We start from the raw sequence: 18,897 nt of genomic DNA, 5'->3' as shown, positions 1-18,897 counted from the left end.
TCTAAAGGGTTCACAAACTTTCAAGCACCACTGTATCCTGATCAAGATTGATTACCCATTCTACTTCTTGATAAACTTCGGAACCAATCAGAACCAGAAATGAAATAAGAGAAACCTCGTTATAACTTCGTAATATCGGACGTTGCCTGGCGTGGATTTGCAGCCTACTTGTCAAGGATTGCTCTAAGCCCCACGCACCCAGTGTAGCAGGCAGACCGTGGTGGAACAGCACCTTATTGGCTGCGGACTGCCCAGGTTGAGGCGGGCGGTAGCTGTTCAGTGAGATGCGATGACCTCTTCCACCGTCAGAAGTGACCCCTTGATGCCAATTGAATAGAAGCTTATCACCGGTAATTACCACATCCCATGTTTTGCCGATATCTTGCGACATCGATGGCGTGTCCTCTCCACATGTGCTATGTTGCCTGGGCAAGGTTATGGAAATCTTGGGCTGCCCACACATCAAGATTCCCCTCTCAGCGTTGCTGATATAATCCAAAGGAAAGGGTGGACCAGTACAGTTTGGTACCAGCTCAGCTGCAGGAGTTGTCGGAAGGGGATGCAGTACATCGTCTAACCGCCTTAGGGGCTCCATTCTGGATTTTTTCAGGTTTACTCCTTAGCCTTTACTATGACAAGGTGCGGGGAGGATCACTCTTCATCTGGTCTTGACCAATACGGCATGGGTGGCCCTACCAGGAGCATGGAGCTCCAGCCGACATAGCTCTATGGGTCATTGGGACATGCAAACTGCCCCACCACATTAAGGTGGTGATCCCAAGCAAGGCAGTATCGGAAGATAATCAACAGATACTGTAAAAAGGCAAACAAAATTCACCTCGTGGTTCGCCAAAGCTACTGATTCGATATCGAGTAAGTGGTGATTATTTTAAGAAAAGTTACCTTTTGACTATCGCAGCTTTTGTTTGGTCCTTCTGAAAGGTCAAATGAAAGGTTTTGTAAGGGTTTTTTTAGCTTTTTGGCAGATAGATTGAGAAGCCGATATCAAACTTCTGCTATCGGCTTTATTTTTATCTCATCTCATCTCATTATCTGTAGCCGCTTTATCCTGTTCTACAGGGTCGCAGGCAAGCTGGAGCCTATCCCAGCTGACTACGGGCGAAAGGCGGGGTACACCCTGGACAAGTCGCCAGGTCATCACAGGGCTGACACATAGACACAGACAACCATTCACACATTCACACCTACGCTCAATTTAGAGTCACCAGTTAACCTAACCTGCATGTCTTTGGACTGTGGGGGAAACCGGAGCACCCGGAGGAAACCCACGCGGACACGGGGAGAACATGCAAACTCCGCACAGAAAGGCCCTCGCCGGCCACGGGGCTCGAACCCGGACCTTCTTGCTGTGAGGTGACAGCGCTAACCCCTACACCACCGTGCCGCCCTCCATCTTAATGTTGTGGAACATTTGAGAGACAGGTTAGTTCCTTTTCTCACTTTTACATCAGTGATATAACCACACGTTCCCTCACCAGGAACAAAGCACCGACACTGAAGACTTCTTCCATCAGTGTAAAATAAACATCTTCTAACATCTCACCAGCAAATATCTTTTTCTTTCCTAAACACTTGAAAAAAATTCTGTTTGTTATTAGTCTGAGATGATGTGGAGAAATCCTCCTCCACACGAGTCGCTGTGTGTGAGCTGCTCCTGTAGAAAGCTCCATCAGAGTGAAGGTTCTGTTCCTCTGGAAAACACACCGAGCACATCGCTTCACCTTGCTGTGTGTGTGTGTGTGTGTGTGTGTGTGTGTGTGTGGACAACTTTGCAGCGCCACAAACACACGTCCGTCCCCCACCTTCACTCTCGACCTCATGTGGACACATAAATCACTCGGGCTCGGTGTTTAAATAATTAAAGAGCTTTAATTTATCAGGATTTAGCACTTTCAGCCATCACATGTGACAAGCTGGAGAAAAAAGAGACGCAGAGATGAAGGAGGAGAGGAATGAGAGAGAGAGAGATGTTAAATGAGAAAATGAGGAAGAGGAGTGGGAAGATAAAAATAAAAAAAATCTAATCAAATCACAGAGTAGATTCAGAACAGGAGATGGTTCAGTGTGTGTGTAAGCATGCATGGAGAATTAAATACTACGCTTGTTATACAGATGATACACACAGCAGCAATAAAATTAATAATCATTTATGATGAGAAAATGATCTCTGGTCTAATCTGCATGACTCTCTTACACAACCGTTATCTTTTAAACTTTTCACTTTTTACAGTATTTAGATTTTTTACAGAAGGTTTTTGGTTTTAAAAAATAATGCTGTGTTTATGTCCATGTTTATTTACATAATTTATTCATTCACTTCTATTTTCACCTGCATGACATTTATTTTTATCCTCATCTGAAATAACGTTTTCTGAAGAGTCCGAGTTCACAGTCAGGAACTGTTTTTAATGTCATCTGTTGAAATATATAATAAGTAAATAATAATTATAATTAATTCTGATTAACTATTTAATAATTGGTTTGTTAATGATCGTACACAGTTTTAAAATATACTTCATACATGTGCAGATGTTCATCTCAGGATAAAAAGCGATAAAATTTAAATATGAATTTTAATATGCAATTTTTCATTTTGAAAATTTACTATTGACAAATTATTGTATAGAGTTTAAAATATACATAATCAATCATATCAGGTTAATTATTAAATATTTAATGGTCTTAAATACAAACTTAAAATGTAAATATTAATTTTCATTTCATAACATTAATCGGCTGGATTTTGATTGGCTGAGGCTGTGTGCGCGTGTGCTTTCATCCTGGATGATGATGAGCTGATAGAAGGAACCTCATAAAACCAGGTTTAACTGTGAGGTAGGATTTATTAAAAGGTACATGGAAATGTAAAAAAGATTTAAAAAAAAAAAAGGCGCAACACAACACAGGAGAGTGAAATAATCCCACAGTCAGGACTCTGAATTTATTTCTTTTTTTAATCAAAATGTCAGATAGAAATTTATAAAGACGAGATTAAAGAAGAGTGAGATGTTTGTTTTCTACTCTGGAGTCAATACTTTGGAGAAATTTAAAGGATGGAAGAATGTTTAAAAAAAAAAGCTAAAAATCTGAGTTCAATTAAAGAAACGTTTATAAATGTTAAATATTGTGATGTCATAAAATCATATACTGAAATCAGCATCTCTCTCACACACACACAACCGTCCAGAGAAATGCTAACGGGTGATGGAGCAACACTGCCCCCTACTGCACAGGAAGTAAATTAACACTTACAAACAAATCCATTTAAAAAGTACCCAAATAAACATTCACGCTCAGGGAATTTTTAAAAACCTTTATTTTATTTTTTTGTGGTATTATAGATGCAGAATTTCCTGTTATATACTACAGAGTGTAAATAAACAGCAGCCCAGCTGTGAGAGCTCTTCATGGTTCTGTTTAACATCAGATAATAATAATAATAATAATAATAATCCATATACGAGTACATAAAAGATGCAAATCAAGAACCGGGAGTATAAAGACCTGAACTGGAAAAGGCACTGAAATACTCTTTCTTTAAACAAACGAGTGAGTAAATAAAGATGTTTATCAGCTTAACTGGGTCCCTGTCAGTTCTCAAAAAAAGGTCTCTACACTTTCAAGCCCATTACTCACAAACTGCATTTTAATGATACCGAGTCCATGATACAGCTGTGGTCTGATTGCTAAAACCTCTCTCTCGCTCTCTCTCTCTCTCACACACACACACACACAGAGTCCGAAATATAAAACGGACAGAAAATTATGGCTGAATATTTATTTATTTATTTATCTGAGACTCTGTACATGTTGATTATTGGCTAGATAAAACACTCCTTGCTCGCTCACTCATTCACTCATTCAAACAGATTTGATTAAACAGATTTAAAGAGAGGGAGAAAGGAAAAAAAAAAAAAAAGCACTTCGGATACATGGTGTTTAAACCCTGGAGCTGAGTGATTATTGGAGTTGTGCTGTAAACCACAGACTTGGCATGTTCTCCTGTTCACCTGAGAACCCTCAGTTATCCATGAGTGAGCGCTGGATGGCTTCCTGCATCATGGCGTCCTCGTCTGCGGTGTAATCCTGGGGGGGAAAGTTAGAAAGAAAAATGTCACAATTTGAGTTGTCTAATCTACATATTGTGGACTTACATTGCTTACAAATAAAAATAAACACACACGAACCTAGAGAGTTCTTCGGCTTAGGCTAATATTGTACAAAATGTTCCGTGTAGAACCTTTTATACAAATAGGAAGCTATGATGGAAACCATTAGCCATTAAAGAGGATCTTGGGGTTTTGTTTGTTTGTGTGTGTTTTAATATCTCATCTCATCTCATCTCATTATCTCTAGCCGCTCCATCCTTCTACAGGGTCGCAGGCAAGCTGGAGCCTATCCCAGCTGACTACGGGCGAAAGGCGGGGTACACCCTGGACAAGTCGCCAGGTCATCACAGGGCTGACACATAGACACAGACAACCATTCACACTCACACCTATGGTCAATTTAGAGTCACCAGTTAACCTAACCTGCATGTCTTTGGACTGTGGGGGAAACCGGAGCACCCGGAGGAAACCCACGCGGACACGGGGAGAACATGCAAACTCCACACAGAAAGGCCCTCGCCGGCCCCGGGGCTCGAACCCAGGACCTTCTTGCTGTGAGGCGACAGCGCTAACCACTACACCACCGTGCCGCCTCGTGTTTTAATATATTATATATATTTTAAATTATTAATACAGTCATCAGTTAATAAAATTAATTGAAAAAAATTTTTTTTTTTTTAAGATTTCTCATTTTCTTTGCAAGTTTAAGCAAAGGAACTACAAAGAGCGAGTCCACTCCCCAAAAAAGAGGGTGCCAATATTTCTGGAACACAGTGCAGAAAAAAAAAGGCAATTATTCACTGAGGAGGAAAAATACATACAAATTTTTTTTTCTTTTGAGTTTTAATCCAATTAAAATAAGAGAGAAATTAATTCTTATTAAACTGGACATCATAATAAATCCTGTTTTTGTGATGTCATCATGATGACATCATTCATCTTAGCACACAATAACTATCAGTCACAGTTGAGACATTTCCAGTGTCCTTTTTCCACTTCTGACTCCTCCCACCAGGCCCCGCCCTCTAACCTCTACCGGATTTATTTTAAAACCCGGCGTTCTTTGCGTCCTCATTAATCCGGCTTCCCCGTTTACTTTCCCTCCTTCCTTCCCACAGGGTTCCCGTCTCATCATGGGAACCTTAACGGTTCTATACAGACAGAACCCTGCACCAGACTTTTCCGCTCTCGGAAAACCGTGCGGTGTGGAACCCTGCAGGAGAAGGAACCATTTAACCCGTTTTACTGATGGCTTTATCCAGTACAACTGAGACGGCCAGGGATCATCCAATTAAAGAACCCTTTTCTCTAAGAGTAGACTCCAAGGACCAGGACGCTCGGGGTGAAAATCACAGGTTCTAGAGCTTAAGAAGAACATAATGAGCAATAGTTTGTATCACACACACTTAGAAAAATAAAACAGCTCTTTGGTTGTTCCTCTGAGGGAACCCTCACAGGTTCCATGCTGAACTCTACAGCAGTGTTTCCCGTTCTGATCCAGTTCTTCTTTTTACGCTCTTCTTTAAAAACAAATGGGTTCTTTAAGGGTTAATTCCAGGTTCTCCTTTACAGGTTCTGCTTTCCAAGACAGGGTTCTACAATCCGGGATCTCTTTCTGATCATGCTGTAGAACCCTGAATGTTTTCACAAAGACTCCTTCTGGAGAGAATTTCATCATGTTCACGGCACCCAGAGTGAAAAAAGGAATAAAGGGCTTTTAGTTTTTAACTAACTTTAATAATTTATTAATTTTAATTATTAATTTATAAAAGCCTAATAATGAGAAAACGAAAATTAAAAAATATTTAAAGAAACAAAATTTAAAAAGTTCAATGGCCATCTTGACGTTAAGAGAAATTTTAAATAAGATCTTTAAATATTTTTTACTTGCTAAACAGATCAGTAACTAAGGAGCATCTGTAAAACACGAAAATATCTCGTTAGCGTAAATAAGATTTCTTTCACGGATTCATTTTGTCCTGAGGGTGCACAAACTTTTGCACTCAACCGTATCGGAAGAAAGGCGGCATTTCTGTACGACAGCTCCAGCAGGAACACGACGCAGAGAGACTTTGTTCTACACGGTGGTGGTGTTGTAGGAGCTTTACGGGTTCCTCAGTGATGCGCGATGATGTCAGCGAGAGCAGCAGGAGCACCGAGGTGTCTGAGGACGCGCGAGTCGGGCGGCGCTTTATTCGCATCCATACAGAACGACATGCGGCGAGGCAGCAGTGTGTGTTTTCTGCTGACGCTACAGTGTGTGCTGTTGCATCACTAACTTACACACACACACACACACACACACACACACACACACACAGCTCAGAACAGACGGAGTGCCTGAATAATGGAGAAACCACACAGATGTGATGGAACCCACTTTCTCCAGACACATGTACGTGAGGATGTGAGATTTTGTTTGTGATTGTGCTGTGATTTATCTCTCTGTCATCTGCTCTAAAGTAAAAAAATAAATAAACACGCGCACACACAGGCGCGCCTGGTTTAATGTTTGATCACTGAGCATTATTCAGTGGAAAAAACAATAAGGAAGGAGTTAAACACTGCGTGTGTGACACAGTTACAGTAAAATCATAAACTCCAGGGTGGTGTGATGAAGCAGTCACTGTGACCACGCCCTGTTTATTCCCCTTACACCACAGCAACTTATCAACAACGACAAGTTTTTATTTATTTATTAAAAACGGACAGAGTTTTTATCCGTTTATAGTTACACTGAATATTTGTGAAACATCACGTGATAGCAGCTGTAAATTTCCACTCCATCACATCAGCCTCTTTGTTTCCCCTCTCCCTTTTGAAGTTAGTAAGGCAATAAAAATAAAATAAAATAAAATCTCTTTCTTTAACTGTAACTTTCATTTTCTGTTTAGTCAAAACGGCTGCCGATGAAATGGTCTGATGTTCATAGAAGATTTACAGCTCATGCAAAAAAGTTTGTATCCCCCGTTGTTTATAAGTAAACGATAGAAAAATACTTTGTAACTTTATAACATTTATTTTGTTTTTATATCTGTAAGAAATAACATTTCAAGAAGTGAAAAATGTGCAACAAAAGGGAAAAATTATTCAAATATAAAATAGTTTAAAAGAACCAACAATTTTTTTTTTTTTTGTAGTTTTCCAAAACCAGCTCAGTCTCCAGACCCAACGGTCAGAATAAATAAAAAGAAAATAAATAAAATGGATGAATATTCAGTTAGATAAAAGTGAATAAATATTTTTTTCCTTGATAATATCTTTAATTTTTTTTTGCTTGATGTTTAGTCCTACTTTATAAAAATCAAAGTAAGATCTGTAAAATTTAACACTAAATATTGTAAATAAAAATTTATATTAACCTACATACAGAATTCTAAGATGTGAAAGATAATCCATAAAAATGGCAAAATTATTTGTGGAAATAATTTAAGAAGAGCGATAGATAGATAGATAGATAGATAGATAGATAGATAGATAGATAGATAGATAGATAGATAGATAGATAGATAGATAGATAGATAGATAGATAGATAGATCCTAATGAGTAAATAAACGTCATTTAGATGTTTACATTGACATCTAATTTTTTTTTTACTTGTAAGTAAATAAATTAAAAAGCAGCCATAAAACTGAACCCTCTAAATAATAATAATTATAAATATTGCAAATAAAGCAAGTTTGAGTGGAAAAAGGAAATGATGCTGTATTTTGTCATTTGTCTATTAACTTATAATAACCCAATTATGAGAATTAAGATAAAAAAAAAAAAATCCACAAAAAAAGGACAATCCATTTAAAAAAAACAACAACACTCCACACCCACTGTAACCCCACTATAATGAACTCCTCAGGTGACGTCTGAATAGTTTGTAAGAGTGAAATGGAGGCACTTGTTGCACCAAACACAAACTCTTACATAAAACCAGACAAACTGTGTTTAATTTATATTTACGCTTAAAGCTGTACTGCCTTTAAGATTTTTCAAGTGTAGGTCATAAAAAGAATTTTCCTGACACCCGATTATCTTTGTTCAATGGACCAAAAGCTACTGAATTTAAATCACAGACTTCCAATTTTATTAGGTTTTTTTTTTAAACAGAACAATGAATGAGTTTATCTCCACATGGCCTGAAATTCTCCGCTATTTTTTCCTGCTTCACCATGACCCAATTCAAGATACTACGTCATGCATCACATCACGTGGTGGGCTTTCCCCGTTCACGCAAGGCATTGTGGGATACAAATTTGAAACAGGAGAGAAAAATGGAGGACGTGAGTGTGCGAATGAAACGTGAAAGTGCGACTACAGTAACGGAAAGAAAGCGAGAAGAAAAGACGTTATGTTCTATACGAAGGAAAGGAAACGCAGGACCAAACTAATAAATATGGGCGCTCAGCGAGCACCTTGGTGTGATCAGCTGTTCGTTTAGCGACAGAATGATGGAACTGTCAGTGCACGCTCAAAGGGAAACCTGTAGATGCGCGCACACACGGACTTCCTCTGTCTGCTTGACTGCACAAAGCAAGTGATTTCATGCCCATTATTTGCTTTAATCCCCTCAAATTAAATAACTTCCCAGCCACAGAATGGCCTGATATTTTGTGAGATATTACAGAAATAAACAGATATCACAATCACCACATTTCAGACGGAACTAAATTTCACCGGTTTTATGAAATCGAAAGGCCGTCTAGCTCTTATTTAACTGAACGCTATCAGTATGTTGATGTAAATGTGGATATTTCTAGACGTACTGAGGTAAAGTTTGGTGTTCCACAAGGTTCTGTCTTGGGCCCACTGCTTTTTTCTTTATATATGTTCCCTCTGGGTGATATTATTCATAAACATTGTATTAGTTTCCACTGCTATGCTGATGACACACAGTTGTATGTTTCAGCAAAACCTGATGAGAGACACCAGCTTAATAGAACTGAGGAATGTGTAAAGGACATTAGACACTGGATGCTTATTAATTTCCTTCTGCTTAACTCTGACAAGACTGGAGTACTTGTACTCGGAGCACATGCAGCTAGAAGTAAGTTTTCTGATTACACAGTAACTCTGGATGGCCTTTCTGTTTCTTCACGTGCAGCAGTAAAAGACCTCGGAGTGATTATTGACCCCAGTCTTTCATTCGAAACTCACATTGATAACATCACCCAGATAGTTTTCTTTCATCTCAGAAATATTGCTAAGATAAGAAATTTAATGTCACTACATGACGCAGAAAAACTAGTTCATGCTTTCGTTCCCTCCAGGTTGGATTATTGTAATGCCTTACTGTCTGGATGTTCCAATAAGTGCATAAACAAGCTCCAGTTAGTTCAAAATGCAGCAGCAAGAGTCCTTACTAGAACTAGAAAATATGACCCCATCACCCCTGTCTTATCCACACTGCATTGGCTCCCGATCAAATTTCGTATTGATTATAAAATACTACTATTGACCTTTAAAGCACTGAATGGTCTCGCACCACAGTACCTGAGTGAACTTCTGCTCCTCTATGACCCGCCACGCCTACTTAGATCAAAAGGTGCAGGCTATCTGCTGGTACCTCGTATAGTGAAGGCTACATCAGGGGCGGAGCCTTTTCTTACAAAACCCCACAGTTATGGAACAGCCTTCCAAGTAGTGTTCGGGAATCAGACACAGTCTCAGTGTTTAAGTCTCGGCTGAAAACAGATCTGTTTAGTCAAGCCTTGTGTTAATGGTGTTTATGAGGTAAAGGTGTAGATCTGGAGGATCCTCAGACAGAGTGTTTTGGTAAACTGGGATGTATGGATGCTGTCAGTCCCCACTCGCTTGCTCACTCGAGTTTGTTGACGGTGTAGTGGCTGCTTTATGTCCCGGGGCCCCTCATGCCTGTGTTACCTTCTGGCTCTCCCCTTTTAGTTATGCTGTCATAGTTAGTTGCCGGAGTCCCTGCTTGTACTCGGTGCAATATGTATACTGTTCCTACTTATTCAGGTGACATTGGGCATACCTAACAACCTGTGTTCTCTCTCTCTCTTCCCCCCCAAATCTGTCCCTCTGAGTTACATGTCGGTCCTGGGATCGAGATGCTGAACCTCTTCTGCTCCTCGGACCTGCCTGATCCATCCTGGTGCCCTGTGTCTGGTTGGAGCCTCATCACATCGCTCCTGTGGAGGACGGCCCCGTGAGGACAGTTGAAAGTCACACCTGGAGGACGCTCTGGACTCTTACAGTAATGCTTTTATGGCTGAGGACTACAGTTGCCTTGCTAACTTTAGGACTGCAGTGGTCATGAATAGTTTTGCACTCAAGATTCCATCAATGAAGAGTTTATAACATCAACGAAACTGACTTCATGTTAAAACTGTTAATATTATAGTCAGGCTGTCTGTTGTTGCCCAAATGAGGATGGGTTCCCTTTTGAGTCTGGTTCCTCTCGAGGTTTCTTCCTCATGTCGTCTGAGGGAGTTTTTCCTTGCCACCGTCGCCACAGGCTTCATCATTGGGGATAGATTAGGGATAAAATTGGCTCATGTCTTGGGTCATTCAGATTCTGTAAAGCTGCTTTGGGACAATGTCTACTGTTAAAAGCGCTATACAGTACAAACAAACTTGACTTTTAATCCAGTTATATATTTACAAAGTAAAGGAAATAAGTCAGTCTTTTCAACATCATAAAAATAAGGCGAATACTGTAAACTTTCGGTTAGTAAAAGTCTGTGTGGCAGTGAGGGCGTGGCCGGGCGTCGGCTGTGAACGGTGTGGAGTCAGGTTCAACCAGCAGGTAACGTGACGAGTTACACACGTGTCTAATTATTGACTGTATATTAATGTGTTTGTCTTTCAGACAGACAGGAACAAGAGAGAGAGAGAGAGAGAGAGAGCTGTGTTCCCCAACACGTGCGTGTGAAACCGAAAGCCACTGAAAAGTGAAAGTAAAGATAAATTTTTTAAAGCATGCACCTCGACCCGTCACACCTGTCTCCCACTTCCTCATTACTCCAGACTTTACAGTCCGATACTACAGTCGCGTCCCATCAGCTTTACTACCTGAAGAAACTTATTAATCCTGGACTGCTTTAAATTTAGTCACGTTCTCCTGATCACGAATTTCTCCTCCCGAGTCACTCTCACAGTTCACTGGCTGAGTTAAAGGATCTCGAACGGAGGCGACGACTGATTTCTTCGTCTGTTATGGAAATGACGGAGGTTACCGCCGTATCGTATCGTTGTCGATGTCCAAACACTGACTCGCTCTGATTTCAAATCTTCACCATTCACTTCATTCATGTGACACAAATCGCAGATGATGTCAGCAGTCATTTCATCCTTTGATCTCCGTTCTCGATAATTGTTAGTGATCGACACCTAAGCGAGGCTCGTTAAGTCTTTGTTTAATGGCGTTTTTTTGTTTTGTTCTGAAGTCTCCAACTCTGTCATTAAAGGCGGGGACGCAAACTTACTTCGTTACATGCGAAAGTTTGTAGTAAGAGTTTGTTAAAGCACAGCTGCAGTGTATAAGAATGTAATTCAATAATAAACGTCTTCTAAGCATAAACTAATATTTCTTTGACAGGTTTGTTTTTGTCCTGAGGGCGCACAAACTTTTGCTAAACATTAAAAAAAAAAAGTGCATGTCGTTGAAACTACACAAACCTGCTCTGAAACCAGCTGCAGTACCCAACTTCCTGTACGAGCACCAAGTCGAATCATCACTGCGTCGCGAGGAATTCTCATAGCAGGAGATCTGCGCTGTGTGTGTGTGTGTGTGTGTGTGTGTGTGAGTGTGAGAGAGAGAGAGAGAGAGAGAGAGAGATCACACTCACCACAAATGTGTCATAAGAGAAAGTGTGTCTTAACCGGAGATGCCGAAAGAAGTCTGAGCTCTTGTAGGACGGATCTCCCCACGGCATGGAGGCGCAGATTGGACAAACCTGCAGGGACATGAACACAGAACCTTCAGCACCACGTCCTCCTTTTATTAAAAAAAAAAAAAGTGGGAGTTTTCTAATTCTATGCAAACGAGTTACAAATTCAAACAATTCCTCGGATCGATCCTACAGAACGTGTGGTCCGATATTTCTTTAGATCCACGCTCACAGCTTTACTCCGGCCGGTTCTAAGAACGTTTCCTGTCCTGTACGACGTCTCATTAAACCTGTACAGAGACATTAGGAAGAAAAAAAGCTTGGAAGAAAACGGCGGAGATCTGTGCCGTCTCTGATGGGCGTACGTAGCAAGTATAGAGAGCGTGTACGTGACGTCACGTGATATTTGTTTATCTGCCATCTTGGACGGCAAGGCCGCGCGTAGAACTTAGACGAACCCGTTCTAATTATCAAGTGTGTGGGAGTAGATCTTTCGAGAATGGTTGTATCTTGTTCAGCATTTGGTTGTACCAATAGACAGGGCCAAAAGGAGGGCGTGTCATTTTATAGATTCCCCGCAGACGAGGAGAGACGCGCAAAATGGGTGTCCGCTGTGCGAAGAGAAAACTGGAACCCCAGTTCTACCAGCCGAATTTGTAGTGAACATTTCATATCAGGTAGGTGTAATCTTCTAATTCAATCCTCCTAGTACATCTGTTAAGTTGATTTTCGGATTGAATGATAACTGCATACTTAGAAACCAGACAGAACAGTGTTTGTGGCCGTCAGTCCGCTTGATCTCTAACGTTTAAAATGGCTATGCCTAGCCCTACTACCCTGGCCTAGTCTATGATGATGTTTTATCTTTTTGGCTCATATATGCCTTTGAAAGGCCAATCCATAGCAGGGATGGCGAAAACTAAAAAAAAATCTTGACCGACCACCGAGCCTCATTAGCCGGTTAAAGTCGGTTAACCTACCGTATTTATCCTTATAGAAGCGCCCTCCCTATTTGACGCGCCTCCACGATTTTCAGAGCTAGAATAGTATTTACCAACCATTTTCTTCATTTAACAAACTTTAAATCCAACAAACCACAACAGAGACGTTCAATTTCACCGCTGATTTTTTTTTACCGGAAATCGCGTTAGTAAACATGGACAGTATAAAATACGGACATTCACTCTGCTGCGGATATCAATACGGGTGGAGACGTACCTTTTGTTTGCACCACTCTTGTATACGTTTACGGTGAACATTAAATGTTTTTGCAGCTAAGTGTTTGCCTTTCTGCTCTGCCAGTTCTACAACCTTTAACTTAAAACTAGCGGTGAAGGATCGTTTTGAGGACGACATTTTGTTTTGTGAGCTCATAAACATCGACGATGACGTGAATTGTGACGTCACTGCAAATAGTTTACTTACCAATGTTATCCTTATAAGTGAGCTGGACATTGTTTAATTGACTTTTTGGACATATAACTGTATTTTCATGTGTTTCAAAATAAATGTTTTAAATTCCAATGATTCTGTCATGTTCGATTTTTGTCATTTAAGGGTCGAAATTGACGCTCCCCCTTCATGTTTTGCATCGCGCCCGGGCGCGTTTATTAGGATAAATACGGTATGAGTTTAAAGGGGAACAGAGGGCGATATATAGAGTAAATATAACAATAAAAACACACATTAACGAACCTTATTCAAGACTTACAAAAGTTTTTTGTTCTAAGGTTGGAAAGTTATAGTGTTTTGAAAGTAGCTCGAGCAAACTATTTCCGCAGTTTGAACAGCCCGCCATGATATTAATTTTATCCAATCAGAATGCACGTTCATTTTCTCTGCGTAACACTCATGACGTATGTATGTGCCCAGTTGTGTTGGCTCATTGAGGTTGGGAATAGCACGTGTGAAATACCTGTTTCTGCCTCTTGCGACGATTTCGCAAGTCCACGGGTGACGCCTATATCATTGCAGCAAATAAATTCTGCTGGACTCGTGAGCAACTCCACGTTACATTTTCCGCACGAGCACCACGCCGTGTCACCTGCACGCAGACGCTCTGCCCCACGCTCGCCACGCCCATGGTCAGCATCAGTCTCATCCTCGTCGTCATCCGAGCTTTCTTCTCTTATTTCATCACCGGAGTCGAGAGTACCTCTCCTAGGTTCAAACTGGTCCCCTTCTAAGCCATAGCCTGCTTGCAGTGTGTCTTGCGGGATCTCTTCGTATGATTCGACAGAGCTGTCGCTTTCACTTGATGCGCCCGACGCCATGATTACACGCTTCTCTCCTAGTGCAGTGGGTAGGGCTGACGTCACGGTCTTTTAAAAATGGCGACTCTTGTGCCGTTTAGCGTACCGACTATTATATTTACAATTACCAAGCTATTTCGTTGTTTTCTAGTATATAAATTTGATAGAATACGTTACTTTGTCACATCAGCAACTGTATATATTATATTTGGTACCCCTTTAAACAGGGATGCAAACGGCAGATGCGCCTTTTTCACAGCTGAATCGTGCAGATCTGATTTTTTTTTTTTGGGGGGGGGGGGGGGGGGGGCGTTGGAGTGTCTGAATAATTTCATCAGAGTAAATTCTGTATTAAAATTACTAAATGAGCAAATGCCGTTACAGTCCATGAAACATAGGAAGTACAAGAAGAAAACAGTAAATCAGAAAGCTGCGCACATTTTCGCGGAAGCTGCGCAAATGCGCAGCTTTCTGATTTACTGTTTTCTTCTCATACTTTAGAGTTTAGATTTCGAACATTCTTACGATAAAACGTCCTGCATAGTCTCTTTATGATAAACGTCTTAATGCCACTTACCCGTGAGGTTATCAAGTAGACATTCTTCTTTGGAACCTTCCAGAGGTATAGTTGAGATATCCATCCCGCAACAAAATATTTATAAGCTTCCAGGCTCTTGTAAGCTTTGAAGGCTTTGTAACACGATTCACGATTAACAAGAAAATTGTAAATGTCGTGGTAGGCCAGATCGGGCAAATCGCCGGCGCCGCAGCTCCGAATTTCCCTGAACAAGGATTGCGGCAAGTTGTACGGATCTGCAATCCCCAACCTGGAACACTTTTCCACGTAACGCTGCCTCACGTCACCTTCAATACGCTGAACAAACTTAGACAAGATATCGCGCGATGTAGATGGGGTATTTTCCGAATTTTCTTGGGGATTACTGCCTGGATCCATTACAATCGCGCAAGGTAAACAATCCTGATGCCGTCCAATATGGCAGAGTACACACATGCGGGTCACGTGACTGCACATCCTCTATAGGTCACGCACTTTGCTAATCTATAATTCCTGTTCAGACCTGACTGTGGTTTTGTTTTTTACCCAAATACGTGATAACGTGTGGTCAGAGCTCACCACATGGCGTGGGTCATGGGCATGCTGGGAGGTGCAGTGCTCCACTAGGCCGTCCTGGTCGAAGTTGGGGCAGTCGCAGTAGGGGCAGGTGAACGTGTAGCGGTTCGGGACGGAGCTGAAGGAAGCAGAAAGGGCACAGGATCAGGTTACGAAACATGGAATGTGTTCGAATCCCGTACAGCAGCACACACGCCGGTTCTCACCCGACTGCAGCAGGCTGAGTGTGCGTGATGTTCTTCAGCTCTTCCTGGATGTAGTACTGATATTTAGAGCAGCTTGCCATGTGAGCCCTCATCTCTGAGAGCTTGATCTGGAACAGGGACGAGAGAGAGAGAGAGAGCGTTACGGCTGGACACGTGGCGGGAAAATAGTTCATTACACAAGCACGTTACAACGCTTAATTACCGTGTTACAGTGAGTGTAGTTACTGTTACAGTATGTAGTTATTGTGTAATGTTTTTATCTCTCTCTGATGGGTTCATTTTGATTTTTTTTTTCTGCCTAATGATGGTTTGATTCACTGGAAGTGACAGCGCTGTGGACTTCATATTGAGAGCTAACAACAACAACCACCGATTCCACATGTAAATGCTACACTTCAATCAAAATGAGATGTAATGTCAAAGTCTCACACACACACACACACACCATTTGCCCACAGCCCTTGCATGGTTTGTCTGTTTTGTGGATTAAATCCTCCAGATCGCTGTCTTTCCCCCATTTCTCCAAAGCAGCTCTGCACACAGCACACACCGGCTTCTTGGGTCGCAAACACTCCTGAAGGCAACTGTTGCAGTATCTGCTCTTAAAAACACACCCAGGAATTATAATTAGAAATGATTCTGACATTGGCGACACTACGTACGCTGTGCGTTCATATCACAAACATACTAAAGCAAAGGAAATCATAAGATTTTACATTGTGGAAGAACAAACATGAGGATTTGCAAACAATTCTATTTAAAATTGGAAATCTTTGGATAAACTAGCTGACAAATATTATACACTTTATAATATGTACACCTTGGATAATAAACTGGACTGGTCCAAAAAACGTGGACAAAAAGGGCCAGAGCCGTCTCTATTTTCTGAGACGGCCGAGGTCCTTCAACACCTGCCGAACGATGCTGCAGATGTTCTATGAGTCTGTGGTGTCCTGTACGCTGTCGTCTGCTGGGGCAGCGGCTTGAGCGTGAAGGACACTAACAGACTCAATAAGATCATCAGAAAGGCCGGTCATGTTGTAGGCGAGGAACTGGACTCTCTGACAGTGGTGTTGGAGAACAGGACACTGTCCAAAATAAAAACAATCTTAGCCTGTCCTTCCCACCCTCTCCATGAGGAGCTGATCAGCCACAGGAGCGCGTTCAGTAAACAGCTGATTCTTCCACACTGCACAACTGAGAGACCCAGGAAATCATTCCTACCTGCTGCAGTCAAGCTGCACAACGCCACTGTATAACTGTGGTACACTGTCTTACCATGCGTCCTTCACTCAGGTGCAATATATGTATTTATTTTTTTCGTGATCCGGTTTCCATCAAATCCTGTGCTCTGATTGGCTGGCGAGCCCCAGTTACGGACCTCTGGCGACTTGCTCGTTCACAACAACAAGCATAGTAGCATTTTTTTGTCAACATTTATTTTCACATTTCTCAGGAGAACAGCATTAATTTTACAGCATGGATAGCGATAACGACAGTGTTCACAGCGAAAGCGAGTTTTACTCCCCTGAGGAAGAAGAAATAAAAGAAAACATTTCAGGAGAAAGCTAAAAACCTGTAACTGTTGCTAACACCGAGCAAAAACATGGCTGAATCCTGAATGACTCCTATTTGTATAAATAGGGGACTACATAGGTGGCAAAATGTAGTTTTTTTCCTGCCATGGAAGTGCACTTGTATACCGAGGAGGAAGCCATTTGCATTACAGCCGTGAATGAGGATTCAAAATGGTGGCCCGGCTCGGTTTTCCCTTTCGGGCGCTCTCGTTTTCTGTTAGAATTTGGGAAAGAAAAAAATAAATATTATTTACCAGCTTAAGGTCAGTCCATATGGTGAAATACCGTGACCTCGGTCAGTACTTTCAAGACCTCGGTCACGGTATTTCACCATACGGACCGACCTTAAGCTGGTAAATAACATATATATATAGGAATCATTGCATATAAAGTCACTTCATTTTGCTTTTACTTAAGTTATTGAACTTATTTAAATTTATTTTATTTATTCTTTTTTCAGATTATTTTATCTTCTATTTTTAGACATGTTTACTTCTTCTCTGATTCAGGAGCTTGGGAGCAAATTTGAATTTTCCTCCAGGGATTAATAAAGTAATTCTGATTCTTTATAGATAGACAAATGAAGAACGAACACGCACACACACACACACAATATAATGTGTGGTGTGATATGTGCGAGAGAGAGAGAGAGAGAGAGAGAGAGGGATAAATTAGAAAAAAAACAGCTCTAGTCTGAGGTCTACACCAACCAACAGCTGTTTCTCCAGAGGAAAGTGCTTCACTTCAAGGAAAACAAAAGTGAAAGTGAAGCCCAGTGCTTTAATTTTAATCTTATTTTTAACCACAAATTCTGATTTCGGATAAAAACAACATGTATTCACGAAATAAAATCTCCCAGCATCAATAAAGACATCTAATCTTGCAAGACAAAGGATTAAATCAGGGAACGTTCCAAACAACTCCGGAGTCGACTCTGGATCTGATTCCAAATACTGAGAGTCGACTCCGCAAAAATCATCATAATTTCAATGGCGACTGCGAACTTAATTTGAAAAGAGAATCTTGCAAACGTCAATGAGGAAAAGAAAGAAAATGCAACGTATCAAAAAAATCTCTCTCTTTCAGTCTACACCGCAGAATCAAATCCAAATGCGAAGCTTCGGAGTCGACTCTTTGTTCCAAAGTGTCAGTCAATGAAGATTCGACTCTATTTACAGCTGACTCATAGGCTTAGCAGAAAAACCCAAACAAAAGAGGTTTTAGATTCATACTCACTTGTGTCCACACTCTGTGATCATCGGGGAGTCAAATATTTCGAGACACACCGGACAGACAAACTCGGTCAAGTCCCCGTCTCCTCCACCACCGAGGCTCTCAGCAGTTCTCTGAGTTCCACCAAAGCTTCCCAGCATCGCCATGATGTCCTTATGAAAGAGAGAGAGAGACTTTTCACCACCTAACAAGCTTAAAATTACTAGCCAATGTTACTCAAACAAGCTAAATACAACAAAAACAAAATGATAATCGCAATAAACAGACTGGGAAATGTCATAACTTAATTTCACAACATCCAAAGCAGAGTCTGAAAGCGTGTTAATAAGTAAAGTTGACAAAATAACTAGTTAGCTCAACTAGCTCACCTTATCAGCGAAGCACACAAGAACTTGACAATTCTCTTCCTGTTTGATGACGTTGCGCTTAGACCGCCATCTTGGAAAGGGACACGTTAAAGGCGCGCTCCATGTTGGAAAGGGCAACTTTAATAGATGGGAAAGATAACTCAGATTTTTTTTT

At 41.0% G+C, this 18,897-nt stretch overlaps 1 protein-coding gene across 1 annotated transcript; it reads right to left on the bottom strand.

The window, feature by feature from the left end:
• Positions 1-3,319: 3,319 nt before the first annotated feature.
• On the bottom strand, positions 3,320-18,838 carry rnf114 (ring finger protein 114). Its single transcript, XM_060937151.1, has 7 exons — positions 18,744-18,838; positions 18,379-18,527; positions 16,011-16,161; positions 15,566-15,672; positions 15,363-15,477; positions 11,934-12,041; positions 3,320-4,107 (listed from the first exon to the last, which is right to left on the bottom strand). Exons 2-7 carry the CDS (start codon positions 18,519-18,521, stop codon positions 4,042-4,044), a joined length of 690 nt encoding a protein of 229 aa, XP_060793134.1. The 5' UTR covers positions 18,522-18,527; positions 18,744-18,838; the 3' UTR covers positions 3,320-4,041.
• Between the last annotated feature and the right edge of the window lie 59 nt (positions 18,839-18,897).

The sequence above is a fragment of the Neoarius graeffei genome, chromosome 13, assembly GCF_027579695.1.
Source record: "Neoarius graeffei isolate fNeoGra1 chromosome 13, fNeoGra1.pri, whole genome shotgun sequence".
Taxonomy (NCBI): Eukaryota; Metazoa; Chordata; class Actinopteri; order Siluriformes; family Ariidae; genus Neoarius; species Neoarius graeffei.
This window is presented reverse-complemented; position numbering and strand designations above follow the sequence as displayed.

Bases quoted from the DNA above. Each gene is read 5' to 3' on its own strand.
- rnf114 (XM_060937151.1), bottom strand. From the start codon at position 18,521: ATGGCGATGCTGGGAAGCTTTGGTGGAACTCAGAGAACTGCTGAGAGC. The intron at 16,162-18,378 runs GTGAGTATGAAT...TTTTAAGAGCAG, and splicing joins ATCACAGAGTGTGGACACAA to ATACTGCAACAGTTGCCTTC. The intron at 15,673-16,010 runs GTGTGTGTGTGT...TCCCTGTTCCAG, and splicing joins GCAAGGGCTGTGGGCAAATG to ATCAAGCTCTCAGAGATGAG.